The 20,165-nt window shown below is 46.2% G+C and overlaps 4 protein-coding genes across 9 annotated transcripts in view; all 4 read right to left on the reverse strand.

The window, feature by feature from the left end:
• Positions 1-1,853, reverse strand: part of vcam1b (vascular cell adhesion molecule 1b) — a 7,476-nt gene extending 5,623 nt beyond the window's left edge. Inside the window, exons 1-3 of the mRNA XM_025063966.1 lie at positions 1,642-1,853; positions 198-500; positions 9-125 (exon numbers count right to left, since the gene is read on the reverse strand). Of these exons, the coding sequence (XP_024919734.1) occupies positions 9-125; positions 198-500; positions 1,642-1,672 (451 nt within the window). The 5' untranslated portion in view covers positions 1,673-1,853. The remainder of the gene's footprint in view (positions 1-8; positions 126-197; positions 501-1,641) is intronic.
• Positions 1,854-2,213: 360 nt separating this feature from the next.
• cdc14ab (cell division cycle 14Ab) lies at positions 2,214-10,123 on the reverse strand. Of its 3 annotated transcripts, none has more exons than XR_003052220.1 (16): positions 9,597-10,121; positions 9,261-9,351; positions 8,465-8,540; positions 7,657-7,749; positions 7,446-7,525; positions 6,287-6,353; positions 6,136-6,198; positions 5,963-6,050; positions 5,664-5,894; positions 5,434-5,572; positions 5,173-5,314; positions 4,988-5,088; positions 4,851-4,898; positions 4,487-4,615; positions 3,916-4,239; positions 2,214-3,322 (listed from the first exon to the last, which is right to left on the reverse strand). XR_003052220.1 is itself a non-coding variant. In XM_008337231.3 (16 exons), exons 1-16 carry the CDS (start codon positions 9,640-9,642, stop codon positions 3,293-3,295), a joined length of 1,686 nt encoding a protein of 561 aa, XP_008335453.1. In that variant the 5' UTR covers positions 9,643-10,118; the 3' UTR covers positions 2,214-3,292. The 3 variants fall into 3 exon arrangements, 2 of the variants coding, with proteins under 2 accessions (XP_008335453.1, XP_008335460.1); XM_008337231.3 differs by having other exon boundaries at positions 3,978-4,239; positions 9,597-10,118; XM_008337238.3 differs by lacking the exon at positions 3,916-4,239 and having other exon boundaries at positions 9,597-10,123.
• Positions 10,124-13,057: 2,934 nt separating this feature from the next.
• On the reverse strand, positions 13,058-16,544 carry rtca (RNA 3'-terminal phosphate cyclase). Its single transcript, XM_008337248.3, has 11 exons — positions 16,340-16,544; positions 16,135-16,235; positions 15,386-15,529; positions 14,843-14,966; positions 14,674-14,732; positions 14,454-14,595; positions 13,951-14,072; positions 13,813-13,871; positions 13,633-13,727; positions 13,344-13,448; positions 13,058-13,217 (listed from the first exon to the last, which is right to left on the reverse strand). The coding sequence occupies exons 1-11, from the start codon at positions 16,406-16,408 to the stop codon at positions 13,131-13,133; spliced, it is 1,107 nt and encodes a 368-aa protein (XP_008335470.1). The 5' UTR covers positions 16,409-16,544; the 3' UTR covers positions 13,058-13,130.
• A 262-nt stretch (positions 16,545-16,806) lies between these two features.
• palm1a (paralemmin 1a) lies at positions 16,807-20,137 on the reverse strand. 4 transcript variants are annotated; one of them, XM_017041142.2, is made up of 10 exons: positions 19,857-20,137; positions 19,475-19,505; positions 19,138-19,215; positions 18,957-19,057; positions 18,798-18,843; positions 18,620-18,641; positions 18,499-18,549; positions 18,309-18,374; positions 18,080-18,211; positions 16,807-17,924 (listed from the first exon to the last, which is right to left on the reverse strand). In XM_017041142.2, the coding sequence occupies exons 1-10, from the start codon at positions 19,871-19,873 to the stop codon at positions 17,227-17,229; spliced, it is 1,242 nt and encodes a 413-aa protein (XP_016896631.1). In that variant the 5' UTR covers positions 19,874-20,137; the 3' UTR covers positions 16,807-17,226. The 4 variants fall into 4 exon arrangements, with proteins under 4 accessions (XP_016896631.1, XP_008336029.1, XP_016896625.1 ...); XM_008337807.3 differs by having other exon boundaries at positions 18,499-18,543; positions 19,138-19,218; XM_017041136.2 differs by having other exon boundaries at positions 19,138-19,218.
• Positions 20,138-20,165: the final 28 nt, after the last annotated feature.

Consider the following 20,165-nt stretch of genomic DNA (forward strand, 5'->3'; position numbering starts at 1 on the left):
GGGGGTGGACCAGCTGAGTTTCAGCAGTGCAGCAGGGTAGACGTTAGATACCTGGCAAGTCAGAGTGGACTCCAACCCCAGCCTCAGCTGATCTAGACCTGTCATCTCAGGAGCTGATGGAGGAGCTGGAACAGGAGGAGAACTTTAGAACCAGGGTTCTGTGTAGTCTTTGGAAAACATTTTGCCTCTGGACTCACCGTAAACACGGACGTCAGCGAAGATCTGCTTCTTCTCTGCTAAACAGCTGACTTTGCACAACAGCGCCCCCTCATGCTCCATCAGTACAGGATCAAAGACCACCAAAGATCTGGTTCCGTTGGTCTGGATGGAGGCAGTGAAAGGCCGGTCCTCCAGCAGAGACCAAGAGAAGTTCGGCATGGAAGGACAGTCCTGGGCTAAGCAGAGCAGCTGCTGACGTTCTCCAAGTCTGAACCAGGGTCTGGGAGGAACCATGGTGACCCGGAGAGCCTGAACACACCATGATGACATCATCAGTGTAGCTGAAAGAGAGGAGACCAACGTTGAACATTGGTTCAGGTTCTAGTCTCCACAGAAGCCCACAAGGTTCTCAGCCTTCGACTGCTCCCTCCAGTGGTCACTTTATGTCAGTGTGCATATAAAAATGTAAACAAAAGGTTAGTTGTTGTAAATAAGTTCAGTCCTGGACCTGAAATGACAACAGAAGTTCTGGTTCCACCTGAGAGAAATGGGCCACAGAACTTTAACTTCCTGCTGGGAAGGTCTGTCTAACAGTTAGCACATTTCCAGGTCAGCTAACACACAACACACACCTACACACACAGAAGAATGGTGATGAAGGAGACTGTGAATCACTCACAGACCAAAGTGCAGAGAAAGAAAATTTTAGAGACTCAAAAGCTACTGGTCCACTGCTGCCTCTTGTGGCCAGTTTGTATCACTAAGGCAGAGTTTCCCAACCTTTTTTGAGCCACGGCACATACTGTATATATCATCAGGAAAACCCCTGGTGATATATAGGGAGCCATCACACTCACACTCTAAGGATTTATGGTGTCCACATCACTGAGGACCTGACATGGACATTTCACATCACCACCTTGGTTCAGACGGCTGAGGAAGTTCAACATCTCCTCAACGCTACTACAGTGCTTCGATACCTCGATTATAGAGTCAGTGTTCACCGGGAGCATCAGCGCCTGGTTGGGCAGCTGCATGGTCAAGGACGGAAAAGCTCCATGCTCCTGCCTCATCTGTATCATCTGTACTGAAAACTAGAACTGAAAGAAAAAGTTGTAGATTTTTGCTAGAGTTTTGCTACTGTCCACCTGCCCGTCCTGGGTGAGGACCCCCAAAGGATTTCAAACAGTAAAGTCACAGAGGAACTCATTAGACCTCAGTGATGGAGCAGCAGTGGATCAACAGCTGCTGAGTGTAAAATCACTGGTTTTCTCTATCAGGTTTGGTAGAGAGGGGTTGGGGGTATTGGTTTGATTGGATCTGGTCATCTTTATATGTGTTTGTTAAACTGTTTCATTTGGAACGATCTCAGTAATAATGATAACAACACTAGTGATAACAACAACACTAACAACATTAATAATATGTCAAATTATGATCAGTGAAAGCACAGCTTCAAACATTAGTAATAAAGAGTCTCACCTGTGACGAGGTGACAGAAGAGTGGAGCCATGATGGACAGAGGAAGGGGTGAGAGAGGGAGAGAGAAGGAGCGAGTGAATCCCAGGAAACGTCGGAGCTGCGTCTCCTTTGTGTCGTCGCTCTTTGAGTCTGCAGCAGAATAATACAGTCTGATCCTCCAGTGAAAAAACAGCCCCGAGCTGCCCCACACTGCCCCCCTCCGCTGTGTCTACACAGCACTACGCCCTCTGCAGGACATTTAGAAACACTGCATTCCAAGGCCTCCACTCCACTCCACTGTCAAGACTCAAGCGCTGTAGATGTGTCACCAATTCACGCTGGAACAAACTGCTGACACCAGTGTGAGACTTTTCACAGTAAACCAACAGAAGTGTTAAATGTTAGCCATGCTGTAAAAACACCTGGTGGTTGACAGGTGAACTACAGTCCAGTTGCTGTAGATTCAGGGTCTGAACTATGATCCAGTGAATCCACAGAGACACACACACACACACACACACACAGTACAGTGTGAGGCTTTAACAGTGTCAGTTCTTCACAGTGCGGTCAGTGACTGATTGACAGCCCGCTCTGATAAACAACCTTGTTGACCACTGACCTGGTATTGATCAGTTGCTGATTGATCATTGTCACCTGATGATGAAGAGTCACGTGACCAGAATCTGCTGACGAGTTCAGGGACATGTAACGAAACCCAACTGAGGAGATATTTGTTTTATTTGTGTCCAAGACGTTAACATGTCACCTTTTAGCATCAAAAACTTAAATCTTTTCAAAATAAAAGCCTTTTGTTAAGGTCAGCACAAGGCACTTGTTTTATTTTGTTGAGAAACTCTCAGAGGTCATTTCCTGTGGTAAATTAGCTGCTGTTTTTTAATTTGTCCCTTTCAACCTTTTATTTTGATAGTATGTACATCATTTCCTGTCATCCATACGGTCCATTTGTTAGGAGATAACGCCAAATCAGACAAACTCCAGTGAGCCTATCAGCAGCAAGTGTCCACTAACAGGAAGTATAATTATTATCGGCATAAAGACTAGACGTACACTGTTAGCTCAGCTTAAACAAGGACTGGCTGAGACTCAGTCAGCACATGTCAACACTTTTGAGCTCACATGCTAACATTCATACACACATACGCACACTGTTTTATGCTTTGTCACTTACTTAGATATGTGACCAAACATGCTAACAACCCAAACATCCTCTAACACTCAGACCATACACATCCCAAGAACCATGCTAGCATTCATATGCCACAATTAACATGCCGACACACACAGACGCTTGAACCACATGTATGCTAACCCGCACGCACACTCTCATACTCACACAGTACCACGCACACATGCTAACGTTCATATTGTAACTGTTAGCCTCCCTTGGTTGGATCAGTCCCCATTTCTCTTTTGTTCTGGTTTAAAAATAGAAAACACTGTCATGTGACCCCAGAGCATCAGCTGACGCTTCAGTTCATTAATAAACTAAATTCTTCTTGTTACAATAAAAATAGGTTTCTTCTACTTCTGTCACAAAAGTACAAATATAAAGTAAAATCTCTTCAAAATCTTCCACACAACGTGGCGTCCAGCATGCGAAGAGGATTGTGGGAAATCCTCATCATAGACCTCCATTCAGGTCGGTGCAGTTTTAGTAGTGAGCGAAGTCCGACTGAAGAGACTGGAAACAAACAGAAGGTTGGAAAGGTTGAACGATAAATGAAGTGAATGAAGCAACATGCTAATAATCTGGTAACGACAACATGGTAATTACATGCTAACATGCCATCAGGTTAAAGGCAGCCCAGGAAAACACGGCTACTTGGATTATGCTTACTGACTGCTAGTACTATTAGACCAATATGCTAAATGCTAAAAACAATATGCTGGTTTAATAAAAACAAAACATTACAGATAGCATGCTAACTTTATGCAATATATGCCTGCAAGCAATGTAAATGCTAATGCCATTAGCCTTATAACAGGCTACTGACGACATGTAGGGAGGAGTCTATAAACATCATGTCAATGACAATATGCTAAAACCTTGACATTTTATTAGCATGTCAAATGTATAACATGCTATTAACATAGCGGTCAACTGTGTAACCGCTGTAGGGGGCTGGGCGGGTCAGGAGGTAGGGGTTGGGCTTGAAAAAAGAAAGTTCCTTTGATGCAGAACAGGAAATAGAACTGTCTGAAGAACTGCACAGCTGACAGAGTGACTGATCAGTCTCATGAACTGGGCACGCACACACACAAATATTTGCTAACCTAACAAAGTATTGGGGAGGTGGGCGGTGCCTGAGCCGATGTCACAGATGTCAGGAACTTACAGGAATGGAACGGCTCAGGTAGCGTCCTGATGTCATGGCACCATGAGCCCCCAGACCCCTGTACGCAGGCCGGATGTTGTTGTTGTTGACCTCGTGCTGCATGCCGATTGGACCATTAGAAAAGCGACAAAGAGTGGGCGGGGCCAAAGAGGAGGAGGGGGCAGCAGAAGGGGATGGGGCAAAGGGAGGTGTCCTGCCCTCCCTCACATCTGCAGCATACAGGTCACTGAGGGAACTGGCCAATCGGGAGCCCAGAGCTGAGCTGGGGGCAGGGCAAAGTAAGAAGGAGGGGACGGGGTAAATATAAAATGGATGTTACACACGTGCCAAAACAACACGTCAATAGGCTGTGCATTGTATCTGTGTGCAGCGCACAAACCAATCACAGAAGGCAGCAGTGGACCAGCAGCTCCTGCATCTGTGAGCTAAAATCACTGATTTTCCCTATGGACATTGGTGCAGGAGAAACATGTCACTGGAGGGTGTAGAAAAAATATCTGAACACTCACCTCCTGATGTTTGAGCCTGTAGGTGGCGCACTCCTCCCAATCCTTTTGGCTGCAGCAGAAGTAGAGGACGATGAAAACCTGGTGGTCTTGAGGGGGGAGGCGGGGCCCTGGGTACTCCCCATCGATAACCTGTTAAAGATTAGTGATTGACGAGTCAGGAGAGAAGTTAAAGTTTAAAAACTAGAACTGACCAGTGACTTTACTGGCAGCTAATTACTTTAGGTAATAACATATTAACTTAGTAACCAACTAATGACCATAACAACTAAGTAACACTAATTAAATGTACAACCAACCAACTAACTACCAATAACCATCAGACCAGATGAACTACCAGACAGATGGGTAAATCGATGTGGGTCACCTGAGCGGCTGAGTCGTCGACCTGCTGTGAATCTTCATCTCACCGACCCTGAAACACAGACAGTAGGTCACTGTGTGAGTGTGTGTGTGTGAGTGTGTGTGTGTGTGTGTGTGTGAGTGAGTGAGTTTGGTACTGACCTCAGAGCTCCTGTGGTAACAGACCGAGGGGGTCGTCGACCCTTTAAGGCTCTCAGTTTATCTCCCTGAGTCAGAGTTAGTCCGTCAGTGCCCTCTGTTGGCTGCAAAACAAAACTACATCTGAGCATGTGTGTGTTTATACAGCTATGTTGGTGCACGTGTGTGTGTGTGTGTGTGTGAGAGACCTCCTGCTGCTGGTCCACTCTGCTGTGGGGACTTATTGTCAGCTCATTCATACTGGTGATGAGGTTAAGCCCCGCCCTCTCTACCAACTGGGACTTCTGGGAGCGTTCGTTGTCGCCCAGCAGCCACAGCTCTGCCTGCTTCCTGTGATCAGATAAAGACCAGGAGAAGGTTCTGATCAGATGAGGAGCAAGAACCGTTCTGTCTCAGGATCTGATCCTGGTTCTGATTCTGATCCAACATGTCAAGATTTATGGCCTCACTCTTCCAGAAAGTTCTGCTGCGGTCCAATCACAGAGCCTGGTCTGCAGATCCTGATCCACGCAATGGCCTCACCTGCTGTGAAGCGGTAATGTTTCATCAGGTAACAGCCAATCAGAGTGCCTGTCCTGCCCAGACCAGCTGACACGGAGAACACACACAAATGACATCATGAAGGCACAGTCACATGACACACAGGCGACATCACAGACGACCTAAGGTCCATCCTGACCTTTGCAGTGCACGGCAACAGCTCCGTCTGTGTTCTCACAGATGTGCAGGAATCGTCTGACGATGGCGTCACTGGGCGTGCTGCCGTCTACGAAGAACAGCTCAAAGTGGTCAAAACCGGCATCCATGAATCGCTTGGCGTCGTAGATCTTCCTGTTCAGACGCACCACTGTCGTTACGTTGTGTTTCCTGAAGTAAGGGAAGTAGGCCTCAGGTGCGTGCAAAGGGTAACCTGCAGGGGGCAGAGTTTCAGCCAGTGTGTCTGAGTCTGGGTTCTTCCTCTGCTGTCCCTGAACTCACCGTTCTCCACCTTGCTTTTGGGGTGGGGTCCACTGAAGGCCAGCAACTTCCCTGGAACAATCCAGTTCAAGTCTCCATTCTCCACCCTCTGTGAACAGACGCAAGCAACGAGTGAACGTGGCACCCAGAGGGGGGCGCTGCTGCTCTCAGCCAATGAGCTTGAGTCCTCTCACCTCATAATGTTCGTACTCGTCCACATCGAAGGTCTCGAAATCGAAGAAGCCGTGCTGAAGAGCCTTAAGTACAAAGAGACATAACGTCATCCTCCTGTGGGGAGGACATGGTCGCAGGTACGGACAGTCAGAACAGGGACAGTCAACTCACCTTTCTGATGCCCTGAAGACAGTCGAGCAAAGTCAGGCTGTAGCTGCAGTTTCCAAAGGCTGCGTCCCTGCAGCGCACGCACGCACACACACACACACACACACACACACGACTGTTGATGACCTGACAACTGTAATCAGTTTGTTCATTAACATTTATGAATTAATTACGAGAAACAAAATATTCAGAGCAATCAGACGGTCAGTGAACGCCTCACTGCCACAACAACATGACACTGTTACATAAGCTAACAACAAAAGATGCTTTGTCCGCGCACACACACACACACTTCATCAAAAATCCCTTCAATAGTACTGAAGGTACTGTAGTACTGTTTCAAGGATGAATACTTCCACTACAATTGTACTGTGTCATACTTGCTTGGAACACCTAAATATTTCATAGTAGTACTACATGTTTTCAACTGGAGAATCCTGTGATATTGTTGACTAATGTTGTCATATAAGTTTTACTCTGCTGTAGTGGTTATTTGGTACTGTACTACAGTGATCCTTCTCCTGTTGCGGTAGTTGCGTTCAAAGACCCGCTGTGAAAAGGGAAAATCTGCGAAGTAGAGGTAAGATAATTATTATATTATTTATGTATATACTTAGCCTTGACGAACCTCCCCCACATTGTTATTAACCCTCCCTAGACTGTAGTAACCTTTCCCACTCAATTATAGGCACAGTAAGGTTGTATAATGAAAATATAAGACATATGTATTAATTAACGTAATAAATTAAATACACATTATGGGAAAGAAGGAGAGCACGGGAGTGGCAAGTAAGCGCAATTGGAGTAATCAGGCCTCTAGGTAAACAAAGCTACCACTGATGTCTTTTAGTTTATTCTTTGCCATGTTTTTACTGTGTAATTGTTTAGGTAAGAAAATGTTTTTCACAAAAAAAATTTAAAATACAGGAATTAAAAAAAAAAAAAGTTTACTGTAATATAACCCGCTATAGTGAAAGGAGAACCACGATATCGAGAGGGAACACTACTGTGTGATTGGTGTATTTTAAGATACAATTATTTGTATTGTATTAATAGTAGTTTTACAGTACTACACAGGTGGAGGATTATACCTGTAATAGAATTGTAATTTTTTTTTATTTTTGTATGTACAGTATAGATTACGGTAAATTACTGCACTAACCTGAAGGGCAGGTAGGGGGCGTTGGAGCCAGAGGTTAGAGCTCTGTAAGCTTCTTCTGGAGATTTCTTCAGGTAAATTACCTGACACACACACATACAAAAAACACACATGCACACACAGTCATGTGATCAGTGTCTCTGTAGGTAAACATGAATCAAATTACCTTGTGCTTTTATTGTGGAGGTAATGAAAGAGGAAGTGCTGCACTCACTGCGTATCCTCCAATCAGAACAGCTGCGTTTGAACGTTTCCTCTGATCAAAGCTGGTGTAGTGAACAATTCTCTTCCTGGTCAGAGTGAAAGACTGAGGAGGAGCAGCAGAAGAAGGTACAGGAGGAGGAGGGAGTTTCAAGGAGGCAAAGAAAAAATTCCAACAAAAAAAAGAAAAGAAAGATGCACAAGAAGAGAAAGGAAAAAGAGTGGAACCAAAGAGTAGAAGGAAAGGAGGCGACAGAAGAACAGGAAGAAAATTAAAATGGTCAGTAGCAAGGAGGAGGAAGAAGAGGAAGGGGAGGAGAAGGAGTGAAGAAACAAACAGAAAGGGCAGGATGAAGAGGAGGAGGTGACAAGGAGAAGAGTGAAAGGAAAAAAAGAAGAGGAAGAGACAGAGGAGGTGCAGAGGGGAGAAGGGAGGAGTCTGAATCCAGTGTGTCTGCTGATTTAACACCTGACACACAAACGCCTCTATGTGCAAAGCATGCTGGGAAGAAATAATGCTCTCATTCCACAATGAGCAGTAGTTGTCAGGTATGACATCTGTCATCAAACCAGTGTCACCATGGTAACCATATACACAACAGACAACACCCACACAGTGGCCACACCATTAGGTACAGCTGGTTAAAACTGGTCAGTTCACTTTGGACACTTGGTTAGTGTGGTCACTTTACTAGCTGCTGGTGACATCATCAATCTGTCATCTGTCTGCTCAGTATCTGTTTGTTTGTGTGCATGTGTGTGTGTGTGAGCATGTGCACTGCATTGTGGTCATTCCTGGGGGGGGTGTGGTTCTCACTCACCTTCAGCTTCTTGTTGAGTTTACAACAGTATCTGAACAACAGGGACAAGTTCAACGGACCAAAGTCTGCATAGAAGCTGCAGGCAGAGACAGATAATGACATCACATTTATATCACCCTAAGTCTGTGTGAGTTTAGCCAATTAAAACAGAACAAACAGTTTACAAGGACATGGTCTGCTCTCAAAAAGTTTCCACCATGAAGTACCAGGAGATTTCGGTTCCAGGAACCATTCTAACTGAACCTCAGTTCCACAGCAGTAACAGTCCAATGATGGTCACGTCAGTCAGGTTCTCTGCTTTGTTTAAAAAAAAAAAAAGGAGTCATTCAGTTCCAGGGTGTCTGGTCTGTCTCAACAGTACCTGGACTTCTGATGGTTACTTCTGAGTCCATAGTCCACAGAGAGCTGTTCTGTAGGAATAGTTCTAAAACTTTTTAAAGATGTTTAGGGAAATAAAACACACCAATCAGGAAGCTGTGAGCCAACAAGCTCCACCTCCTAAGTAAGTAGGTTCCTTACTCTCTGATAGTGCTACCTGTGGAACAGGATCTGATTTTGGTCCAAACAAGCGTCAGTATCTGCTCTTTCCTGGTACTGCTGTGGTCTAAAACCAGACTGGACACAGAGACAACACAATGACCTGACGTCATGATGACGCCATAATGACATCACACTGCCATCACTGGTGTTAAGTCCCTTGACAGAACCTGACAGTAGTTAATGACTCGGTCAAGTGGACAGCCATCAGGACCGACACTCCCAGGGTGCATTGTGGCAAGTCACGTGACTGACTTACTTTTCGTAGACAAACTCATCATCGACGCAGAAGTAGTGAGTGTTGGCCGTACTTTTAGGTTTACTGCGAAGAGTGGCAAAGTACAGACGATCTGAGAGAGACAGAGAGAGGGAGGAGGAAACCAAATTATTCTAACAGACTGTGACTTTTATTGGTCCAAATAACTTCATAAATGTTTGTATATAACTAGGTTAATACAAGTTACTGAAATCTTTTAAAAACAAAGTCATATTTTTTAAATAGAAAAATAACCTTTATATTTGAGTTTCTGGGTCTTTTCAAGGTTCAAATTAACCCTACGTCGTTCTTTTCAAGTCCTGGTATCGAACCTCTTACCTCGGATGAACTCGGCGGTTCCCTGCAGTTCCTGGTCATCGTTCATTCTGAACCGGGCCAGCAGGACCGGGAACTTCCGGAACCCCCCACTTGCCCTCACCTCAGCTTCCTTCCACACTTTCTATAAACTTCTGATTGCTAACAGGTTAGCATCTAACAAACTGTTTAAAGTAAATTAAAAAACTGAAAACTTCTAAGTTTTTTCCGTCGGTCCGTGTGGTAGTTGCTCTGTGGCTTAAACGCTTAAAACCGCGACTTCTTCGTGTTTTTTCCGCAGTTTACTGAAAATAACTCTCTGTTAGCGTATTAGCATGTTAGCCGAGAAACCCCGGAGCTTTAGGAGTCTGGAACCTGGATTTACGGAGTCCCTCCTTAAGACGGGTGTCACCATAGCAACCTCAACCGCTCCCATAGCAACCGCAGCCAATCAGAGAGCGGGACTGATTATGCTACATTTAAGGTCAGTTAGGAAAAATTGTACTGAAGCCTTCAGGTTCAGCCAGAGAAAAACAATCGGTCTATTCTCACCTCGACTTATTTTTAGGAGTTGGCTAAATTTTACTGGCTCTTAATAAAATTCACGTCTGCCCCGCGGGAGAGACGTTCACGTAAAAGGGCGGGTGCCGTCCATCAAAGCAGTAAATCAATCAAAAACGTGTATTTTCCATGGTTCTAATACCTAACTGATTATTACTAGTATTTTGATAATAAATAAATAAACGAATTTCTTTATTTACATGGCAAAGTCGAAGAAACCTGTTCTTCCTAATTCATTTGTGCATTTATATGGAGTCCCTAAAGGGACAGGGAATAAATTAATAAATGTTTCTGCTGTGCAACAGAAACGTCTATTGTACCTGGAACCGATCCATCCACTTATTCACAACAAAGTGAGATAGTTTACACGTTGTCCTGTACATGACCTTATTTTACATCCTCCCTGAAGTGCTCTGGCGCCCCCTGGAGAAGACACGGCTTAAACTTTAACATCTTTCAGGCTAACGGAACTTAGCATTGTGTGTTGTACCTGTGTCATAAAATGCTGTCATACTCATACTCTTCTTTACTCACATGTACTTTAGAAATACCTGCCCCACAGATCTACAACCATCCACACACAGCTGGACTTCAGCGGGATGCAGCACCCTCAAGCTCTTGATGCTGCTACGCGTGTGGGGGGTATGGGAGGAGGAGGAGGCGCTGGTTTGGGGTCAGTGCCCTTAAAACTTATCTTGTAACTGTACAAGATAAAACTGTATCTTTACATGTTTCCTGCAGGATCTTGACTATGGTCCCCAGTCTGGACTGCGCTCCAGGTGGAGTTCATTCCTAAAAGCCCAGGCTCTGAACTAAACCTGGGCCTAAAACTGACCGTGGTTCGAACAGTCCCTCACAGACCTCCAGAACTGCTCCAGTCCTTAAACAGTTTTAGGATCTGGTTTAATGGGTCAGACCCAGTAATCAAGACTAAAACCAGGAATGCGTCACTGAACAGTTACCCAGATCGGACCCTCAACACTCACCTGCGATCAGAGAGATCCACACACGGTTTGACCCAGCAGCTGACCCGTGCCCAGATCCTGGATGGAGAGCTGAACTAGAACCTGGTTCTGGCCCAAGGCCTGTTCCTGGTCCCAATCCTGACCCAAGACCTCCAGTCACTGGAATTACCCCAAATCCTGTTCCTGGCCCTGGTCCAGATTCAGGGCCTGGAACTGACCCTGACCCAAGTCCTGGTACTGGTCCGAGCCCGGGCTGCAGACTGCGGGATCCGTCCTGCATCATCCGGGCAGCGGCGTCATGCTGTGGTGAAGCAGCAGCAGAGACGGCGGTCCAGGAGTCCAGGAGGTGTCAGGTGATCCAGATCACCTTACACTTGTGTGCGGAGTTTCCAGCCGCATCAGGTTTCTGCTGAACGGCGCCTCAAAGAGGTCAGAGGTGCTCATGACATCAGCGTCACGGAAACAAGGCAGGATGCTGCTGCCACCACTGTACACACAACAACAATAATAATAATAATAATTGGATCCCTTACTCGTCCCACAATGCAACAGACACAGGCTGCCACAGGAGACGCCATTGAGCTCGCAGTTACAGCTCACAGGCTGCCACACGGGATGTGCTGGTTTCTCTGGAAGTCAAACCCAGGACTCTGCTAACTGCTACGCTATGAAGCCACAACAACCCCACACTGATTGTTTTGATCAGTTCACTGTCATGTGACTGATGATGTTCCACTGCTCAGTGACATCACAGGAAACAGAAGAACAGACAGAACAGAGACAGTCGAGGCTGAAAACATACTTTTATTTTTTACACCCTGAGAGTGTGAGTGTGTGTGTGTGTCTGTCTTAGTGTGGGTACGTGTGTGTGGTACATTGTGTGTTAGTGTGTAGTACAGTGTGTGTGTTTACAAATGCACATTGGTGACCCCTGACCCCTGACACTCGATGATGTAACTCAGTCCATCGTCACATTTTGTTACTGTAAACTTTGCCTGAAAAAGAAAAGGTTTGAATTACTTCACTGATTACTGATCATAATTCGCTGAACGTTAGTAAATGAGAGCAGCTGTTCAGATTAGTGTTAGCACAGACTGTTGGCTAGCAGTCGAACCCCTGACCTCTGTCAGCTGCTCAGCGATGTGAATGGCCGTCTGTGTGTGCAGCGTCACTGCTCCGGTTCTGATTCTGGACGTTCCCTTCGCCAACGCCATGAAGATGATGAGCTGAAGAAGGATACAACCTGTGAGCAAGCGTGTGTGTGTACGTGTGTGTGAGTGTATCTGAGTACAGCCCCCACACACAGTCTGGTTTTCATCAGTTGTGAGGTCTTCACAGAAACGATACAGATATACGACTAATCTTAACCCTTACATTAACCTATGCATCATTCTAATCCTCACCCCCCCCCCCCGCGGCGTCATGCTGTGGTGAAGCAGCAGCAGAGACGGCGGTCCAGGAGTCCAGGAGGTGTCAGGTGATCCAGATCACCTTACACTTGTGTGCGGAGTTTCCAGCCGCATCAGGTTTCTGCTGAACGGCGCCTCAAAGAGGTCAGAGGTGCTCATGACATCAGCGTCACGGAAACAAGGCAGGATGCTGCTGCCACCACTGTACACACAACAACAATAATAATAATAATAATTGGATCCCTTACTCGTCCCACAATGCAACAGACACAGGCTGCCACAGGAGACGCCATTGAGCTCGCAGTTACAGCTCACAGGCTGCCACACGGGATGTGCTGGTTTCTCTGGAAGTCAAACCCAGGACTCTGCTAACTGCTACGCTATGAAGCCACAACAACCCCACACTGATTGTTTTGATCAGTTCACTGTCATGTGACTGATGATGTTCCACTGCTCAGTGACATCACAGGAAACAGAAGAACAGACAGAACAGAGACAGTCGAGGCTGAAAACATACTTTTATTTTTTACACCCTGAGAGTGTGAGTGTGTGTGTGTGTCTGTCTTAGTGTGGGTACGTGTGTGTGGTACATTGTGTGTTAGTGTGTAGTACAGTGTGTGTGTTTACAAATGACCATTGGTGACCCCTGACCCCTGACACTCGATGATGTAACTCAGTCCATCGTCACATTTTGTTACTGTAAACTTTGCCTGAAAAAGAAAAGGTTTGAATTACTTCACTGATTACTGATCATAATTCGCTGAACGTTAGTAAATGAGAGCAGCTGTTCAGATTAGTGTTAGCACAGACTGTTGGCTAGCAGTCGAACCCCTGACCTCTGTCAGCTGCTCAGCGATGTGAATGGCCGTCTGTGTGTGCAGCGTCACTGCTCCGGTTCTGATTCTGGACGTTCCCTTCGCCAACGCCATGAAGATGATGAGCTGAAGAAGGATACAACCTGTGAGCAAGCGTGTGTGTGTACGCGTGTGTGTACGTGTATCTGAGTACAGCCCCCACACACAGTCTGGTTTTCATCAGTTGTGAGGTCTTCACAGAAATGATACAGATATACGACTAATCTTAACCCTTACATTAACCCCCCCCCCCCCACACACACACACAGACCTGGTCCTGCAGGAACTCGTCTACACAGCCGTTGTGTCTGATGTTTCTCAACAACATCTCCGCTGCTTCGATCCCCACTTTATCTGGCGTCACTCCTGAAACACACACAGGACAGGAAGAAGCAATATGTGACAAAACAGCTCCAGTTCACCCCCTGCTGATGAAGCACAGCATCCTCACCTTTTTTCCCTAGAGCTGAACCTGCAAATAAACAACCTGTGGATGATTCGGCTAAGATTCTGCAAGAGAAGAGACCGACCAATGAGAACGCAGGAAACAAATTGACACCATCAGAGATGCAGGGTGGGCGGGGCTTACATGATTCCGTTGCCGTTCCCAGTGGCCTTGTCTTTCTCCTGCAGTGGCTGAATGTTGATGTAAAGTTCTTTAATTTCCTTCCTGATGGTTCGAACAGCTGCTGACGCCATGTCCTTCGCTAACTGACGTACACAACAACGTAAAGAACGACGACAACGTAAATAACAACCAGAAAATAAATAATTAAATTAGTTTAAAAAGTTACAAAAAAAAGAGTTGGAGATTCCCCTCTAAGTAGCTAAAATTAGGACAAAAGTTGGAGCAGGTAAAAAAAAAAACAAAAAACGTACAAAATAAAAATAAAAACAAGAAGGAAATTAGAAGGTTTTTAAAATGTTAACAGAGAAAGAGATAACAGTTAGCCAAAAAAATCAGTTGAGTAGCTACTACTCAGTGTTCTGAACAACAAACTAAAGCTAATTAAGCACAAAGTCAGACAGAGGTTAAAACAAGAGCTAAATGTTAGCTAGGGAGCTAACTGTCTGAGTGCGTGTTGAAGTTACTCTGAAGGGCAGGACTCCAGCAACAAACGCTCGTCCGTGGATCTTGATGATGTTTCCTCTGTCAGTCATGGTGACAGGCTGCAGCTCTTTGACAGGATTCACCGTCACCATCAATTCACCTCCACCTTTAGGATAGAAGCCTCTGAAACACACACACACCTGCAGTGTGAGAAACACAAACACAGACACCCCCCACCCCCCTCCCAGCGCCCCCACTGACCTCATCTTCAGGTCACAGTTGAAGTGAACACCAAACTTCTCCACGATAGGTTTAAAAACCTGCAGAAGATGAAAAGTAGAGAAAAAGTCACATGAATAAGCAGGAAGAGAACGCCGCAGAGATTACATGAGAGGTACCACAACAGGATGTGTGTGTGTGTGTATCCGACCTTGAGTGTGTAGTCCACCTGAGGAGCCATCTCTGCGTTAGTTCCTCCTCTCAGACTGAACTGAGATGTGGAGTCAGCAAACAGAGCACAGGGGAGAGCCAGCTGCAGCAGGAGACACACACTCCTGACAGAAAGAGAGAGAAGAGCGCCCCCTGCCTTCAAATAAGGGTAAAAACATGGCTACTGCCAGGAAAAAGCTTTTAGTCACCAACAAGCTTACTAACAGGAAACCCCTCACTGCCAAACCAAACCTCGGAGAGAAAACGACTGATTTTAGTTTAGTTTGGAGAAGTGACACACAACCATAAGACTAGATTGCAGCTGAGTGTGGATCTATGGGATGAATTCCTGTGTTTGGTCCTGGACAGTTAATGAGCCTGTTTTTTCCCTGACCAGGAATCAGTCCTGATTCTAGTGTGGGTTGTTTGTTCTACTTTAAAAAACAGTCCTGGCCCAATCCAACCAAGTCCCCCAAACTGTGAAAGCGTTCCATGTTTGTTAAGATATTGCCAATGCTTCAACATGTGAACATAAGAGCCTCACCCTGCTGTGTGTGTGTCGGCTGTGTGGTTTCCAGAGCGAATCTTTCCTGGAGTCAGACAGATGTCGGTGGAGCCGATGCTGGCTCCCTGTAGACCACCAGAACACAGTTCCGAGACTAGCTGTAGGCCAGTGAGGTGCTGTGGTCTACACACACACACACACACACACACAAAAACACATTATAAAGACACCATCTCACATAAAAATATCATATCAGTGAAAAACTTTTTTTTTCTCTTTTTCGTAAACGGCATCAAGCAAAATAGATGAATGAATGACGTAGTCACTGTAGTATTCTTATTCATGGTATCCATGTATTGGTACTCGGAAAAATTCTTTATGAACAACACGTTTTCAAGTACTGCACTGACAATTTTGTTTGTGTTTACACCTTTGGCTAACGTTCACGTCAAAGCTGACTGAAGATTTAAGGTCGTTCGTTAAGGTCGACTTAACGATTCTGGAAAGTTTTGATCATAAAATCAACTGGTAAGTGTCAGTCCGACTGCAGGCTGTTCTGGAACAATGACATGCTGCAGGGAGGATGTGGTGCTTGGACTGATGCCGACTATAGCAGCGGTTCTGCCCCACTGTGTGATGAGTCGTCCCTTTACTCCGCAAAATGTCTGAAACGTTTGTGTCTAAACTTCAGTGATGATCTGTGTTCTTCTCCTATTCTCTGTTAACTCCGTGCGCATTGTGATTGTCTGGAATGAATAGGCTAACGTTAGCCTGCTAGCTACGCTCACCTGAGCCCGGGCGTGCTTCTGCCGGCGCGGATTCTGCTGATTTTGATTGCGGTGCCGGTGATGCAACAAAGCGCAGCGGAGACTCTCAGGATCTGTCCGCCCTGTGGAGAAGCGACGCCGGGAAACAGAGAAATGGTGCATCAGTGAGATGAGTCAGCACCGACGGTAGTCTGCGACTAGCAGCGTTAGTGGCGAGGATACTCACTCCCTCCATGACGCTGCCGTCGATCTCCTGCACTGGAGCTGCAGACAGAGAAACCGACACCGGTTCCATGTTGACTGATACGAACTTTCCCTTTTCTACAAGGTTGTCTGGTTAAATCGCCTCTTGTTGATCCGGTTCGTCCGCCTCCAACTGCTGAGGGCGCTTCTCGAACTTCTCAAATAGTCATTTCCGGTCACTTTCAAAATAAACCCCGGATGTGTCGCGTGTTTGTATTGATTTCCCAAATGTTATCATTTTAACTTAATTGGATCACGGTATATTCTTATTCTTGGTAATAGTAAAAAAGCAACAACTGGTATGTTTTTATTTATATGCATCCATTATTCACCAGCTGGAAATGGACCAGGAAGAGGGATTGTAGCCACACAAATGATGAATGATGTATAGCTACAATCAATTCAAAAATATTTTTATTTAAAAACAGGGTTAAATCAAGTTTTACGAAAAAATCCTGGAGATTTGAATTTGTTTCCACATTTTTATTGAACGACTCAGCAGACACAGCTAACGTTGCAGTTCATACTAGTGCTGACAACGCTGACACTTTGATGAACTCGAATGCGGACAATGAAGCATTTGATCATTTTTTAAGCTAAGTCTAACATGAATGCTAACTCAGAGGCTCATGCTACTGTCAAAGGTAACGCTGATACTGATGCTAACAATTAGCAGTTGTGTCAGTTAGTGCCACGATCAGTAGAAAAGTTAAACAGACTCGATATACAAGTGCAGCGCAGCCACAGGAAGCCGAAAAACGACATCCTCGTGTTAGAGGCGGGGCTTAGGGCAGTGGGTGGAGCTCAGAGGTTTTGGTGTTTGGTCTCCATACTGGATTGGTTCCTGGATTCCACTTTAAAGCAGAGGGATTACATGATGGTGCAGCACTTGCAGGGCTGCTTCTCTTTTTTTATCTTCACCACCTCGCTAGTTGCTTCCCCAATTGGGTCCCCCCCACAGTCCCCGTGGGGGTCCTGGGCTCTCTTCCCCACTGGGTCCTTTGGGGTGTTCCCCAAAGACTTTCTTGGCATTTCTTTGATGGCCTCCTTGGTTTTTGCCATCATGGACTCTGGGGGTTTAGTGGCCGTTGGTTGGGGGGTGGAGATCAGGGGAGGAAGACCCTGTGTACCAGCCCTACCGCTGGTCTTGTCTTCGTCCCTGCCCCCAGCTGATGTTTTGTTGTTGGCATCGTCAATGATAACCAGCTCGGCCTTCACCGTGCCCTGCAGACCCAGGACCCTCTTGGTCTCCGCCTCGTCCTCCACACTCTGGTATCCCATGAACACCATGGTGACTGGGTTCTCGGTGCTGGCCTCAGCTACACTGGACTCAGGGGCTGGTCTAGCCTCCAGTCCTGGAATCTCTACTGGAAATATGGATTTCTGACTCAGACTGGGGGGTTCCCTCACCAGCCCCTCCTCCTCCTGCACCTCAGCTGCCGGGAGTGAGGACACGGTGTCGACTGTCTGTGACATCATCGACGCTTCGTCAGCCTTGTGTATGAGCTCCTCCACTTCAGAGCAACTGAGCTGGTGACCGCCGTCTTCACCGTTCATCTCATGGACCACTGCAGAGGGAAACGCCCATCAGGTCACAGCTGAGGTCACTGCTGCAGTGTGACCTCAGCACAGTGCTAAAGGTCATGTCACTGCAACATCACTGTACCAGCAACATGACTGCAGTGACATCACTACAGCTGAGTGAACTAGTGGACCAGCTCACCTTTCTGCTCGTCCTCGTAAACTTTGATCCCATGGTAAGACAGGTCGACAGGAAGTTTGGTGTTAGTGGACAAAACCCGAGTCTCTCCAGTTGACTTGTCTCTCTCTACAGTGATCTCCACTGAGTACACCGCTGTGAGACAGAGGGACATACAGTCAGACCTTGATCTGTCTGTGGTTGGTCATTGAACCTGAGATCATGTTGAACCTGGTCCTGGTCTCTTTCTCACCTCTCTTCAGTTGTTCTGCACATTCTATTGGCTGGTTGATCTGAGAGCTGGTGTGAACTTTGACCTCTGTAAAGAAGGAGACAGAGTTTAATGGTCTTCATGGGGGAGGCTGTGAACTGACTGCTGGACTGTGATTGGTGGACTGTGTGACAGCAGTGAGCTGGTTACTAAGATCTGACCACAGTGTTACCTTGGAAGATGTGACATGTAGGCCTAGCGTCCTGACCTTTGACCTCTGCCTCTGACCACAGAGGAAAAGTTAAAAAATGATTACATAAAATGAAAAAGGAAAGAGAAAAGAAGAAATGTACCTTTGATTAGTCCTGGTGCCACCTACAGGAGAGACAAGGAAGAGTCACTGATGTAATAAGAGTAAACAAAGAAATCAAACCTGACCAATCACAGATCATTGTGATGATTAACAGATTATCACAGTTCAAGCAGACTAATGTGATGATGTTGATGTGGTGAGTGTGTTTGTGTCCATACACTGGTGTGTGTTCCAGTCTCCAGACTGACCAGTTCCTGCTCCAACCTGAAACCAACACACACTGATCAGATTGGGGGACGGTGGTGGTGGTGGTGGTGGGGGGGTGTTAAGCGGAGGGGCCGGGAGGGAGAGGGGCTCATATGAGGTACGTGTTAGACCTGCTGATGGTGGCCTCCAGGTTCCTGGTCTTGGTTTGGTCCTGGTCTGGACCAGCAGAGGAGGCTCCGTCCAGCAGCCACTGTTCCCTCACTGCCTGAGACTGGAGCAAAGAAACATCTGGACTGTCAGTGTCAGTGTCTGTGTCTGTGTCTGTGATCAGTCACCTGACCAACCACTGACCTTCAGGTGCTGCAGAGTTCTCCTGTCATCCTCCAGCTGACGTCGCTTGTTCTCCACCTCTGTCTGCAGCTTCCTCTTCTCCTGAGGCATGATAGGAAAACTGTAGTACGTCTTTACACTCGTTCATTCACAACTTTGACTCACTCTCTCACTCTGACTTCCAGCATTCACTTTGTCACTCTCTCATCCTCTCTCTCTTTTTCTGGAACTATTACCGTACTCTCTCTGTTCCATCACACACTCAACCGTTCTCCTGCACTCCCTCACTCTAACTCACCCACCGACACACCCTTTCACCCATTCACTGGCTCCTTCTCTCTCTCACATACACACTTACAGTAATGAGGTGCAGTCTTTCTTCAGTTCCCCTGAGACACAGACACAGACACAGACTCAGGTCGAAACATTATTTTACCAACAACATATTGTTAGTGAAAACAAACTTATCAACTAACTGACTCATAAGTCAACCAAACTAACCAACCACCTGGAGGTCTGACTAGTTATCCAGTTAAAATGCTTAACTAAGACTTCAGACACATAAAAACAGGAAGTGATGTCAGCGCCACTGCAGATATTGAGCAGAAATCACATCCTTCCTGGATGTGACACACACACACTCTCTAAGTCAGCTTCCTGATGCTGGACAGTGACATCACAGGTGGAGATAGTGACAGGAAAAGAAGAAGAGAAAGAACAAACAGATGTTCTGTACTCACTGCATCATCATCATCATCACCTCGTCTGGTCAGCGCAGCACATGCACACACACGCACACACTGTCCTCTGCACCAATCACATGTCCTGCTGTAGAGCCACGCCCATTGTGGAGGAGAGAGAGGGAGAAGGAAGGGAGGGGAAGAGGCAGTGAAGGAGGAGGTGGTGCCTTCAAAACCTGTCGGATGTTTCTGACCAATGGGACATGGGACTAGATTAATTCATCCATCCACCTTCTACTCTACCCTTCTCACGGTCACAGGACAAGCTGGAGTCAATCCCAATGGTCATCAGGTGGTGTTGGGTTTACA

The sequence above is a fragment of the Cynoglossus semilaevis genome, chromosome 2 (assembly GCF_000523025.1).
Source record: "Cynoglossus semilaevis isolate Cse_v1.0 chromosome 2, Cse_v1.0, whole genome shotgun sequence".
In the NCBI taxonomy this organism is placed as follows: domain Eukaryota; kingdom Metazoa; phylum Chordata; class Actinopteri; order Pleuronectiformes; family Cynoglossidae; genus Cynoglossus; species Cynoglossus semilaevis.

What these genes read in the sequence shown, in the direction of transcription:
- cdc14ab (XM_008337231.3), bottom strand. Translation starts at nt 9,642, where the DNA reads ATGAACGATGACCAGGAACTGCAGGGAACCGCCGAGTTCATCCGAG. An exon ending in ACGAGTACGAACATTATGAG is followed by an intron (nt 6,051 to 6,135) that starts GTGAGAGGACTC and finishes GTCTGTTCACAG; the next exon opens with AGGGTGGAGAATGGAGACTT. An exon ending in CAAAAGCAAGGTGGAGAACG is followed by an intron (nt 5,895 to 5,962) that starts GTGAGTTCAGGG and finishes TGCCCCCTGCAG; the next exon opens with GTTACCCTTTGCACGCACCT.
- rtca (XM_008337248.3), bottom strand. Translation starts at nt 16,408, where the DNA reads ATGGAACCGGTGTCGGTTTCTCTGTCTGCAGCTCCAGTGCAGGAGATC. An exon ending in AGGTGGACTACACACTCAAG is followed by an intron (nt 14,733 to 14,842) that starts GTCGGATACACA and finishes CATCTTCTGCAG; the next exon opens with GTTTTTAAACCTATCGTGGA. An exon ending in AACTGTGACCTGAAGATGAG is followed by an intron (nt 14,596 to 14,673) that starts GTCAGTGGGGGC and finishes TGTGTGTTTCAG; the next exon opens with AGGCTTCTATCCTAAAGGTG.
- palm1a (XM_017041136.2), bottom strand. An exon ending in CTGGAGGCCACCATCAGCAG is followed by an intron (nt 18,844 to 18,956) that starts GTCTAACACGTA and finishes TGTTGGTTTCAG; the next exon opens with GTTGGAGCAGGAACTGGTCA. An exon ending in AGACTGGAACACACACCAGT is followed by an intron (nt 18,642 to 18,797) that starts GTATGGACACAA and finishes TCTCTCCTGTAG; the next exon opens with GTGGCACCAGGACTAATCAA.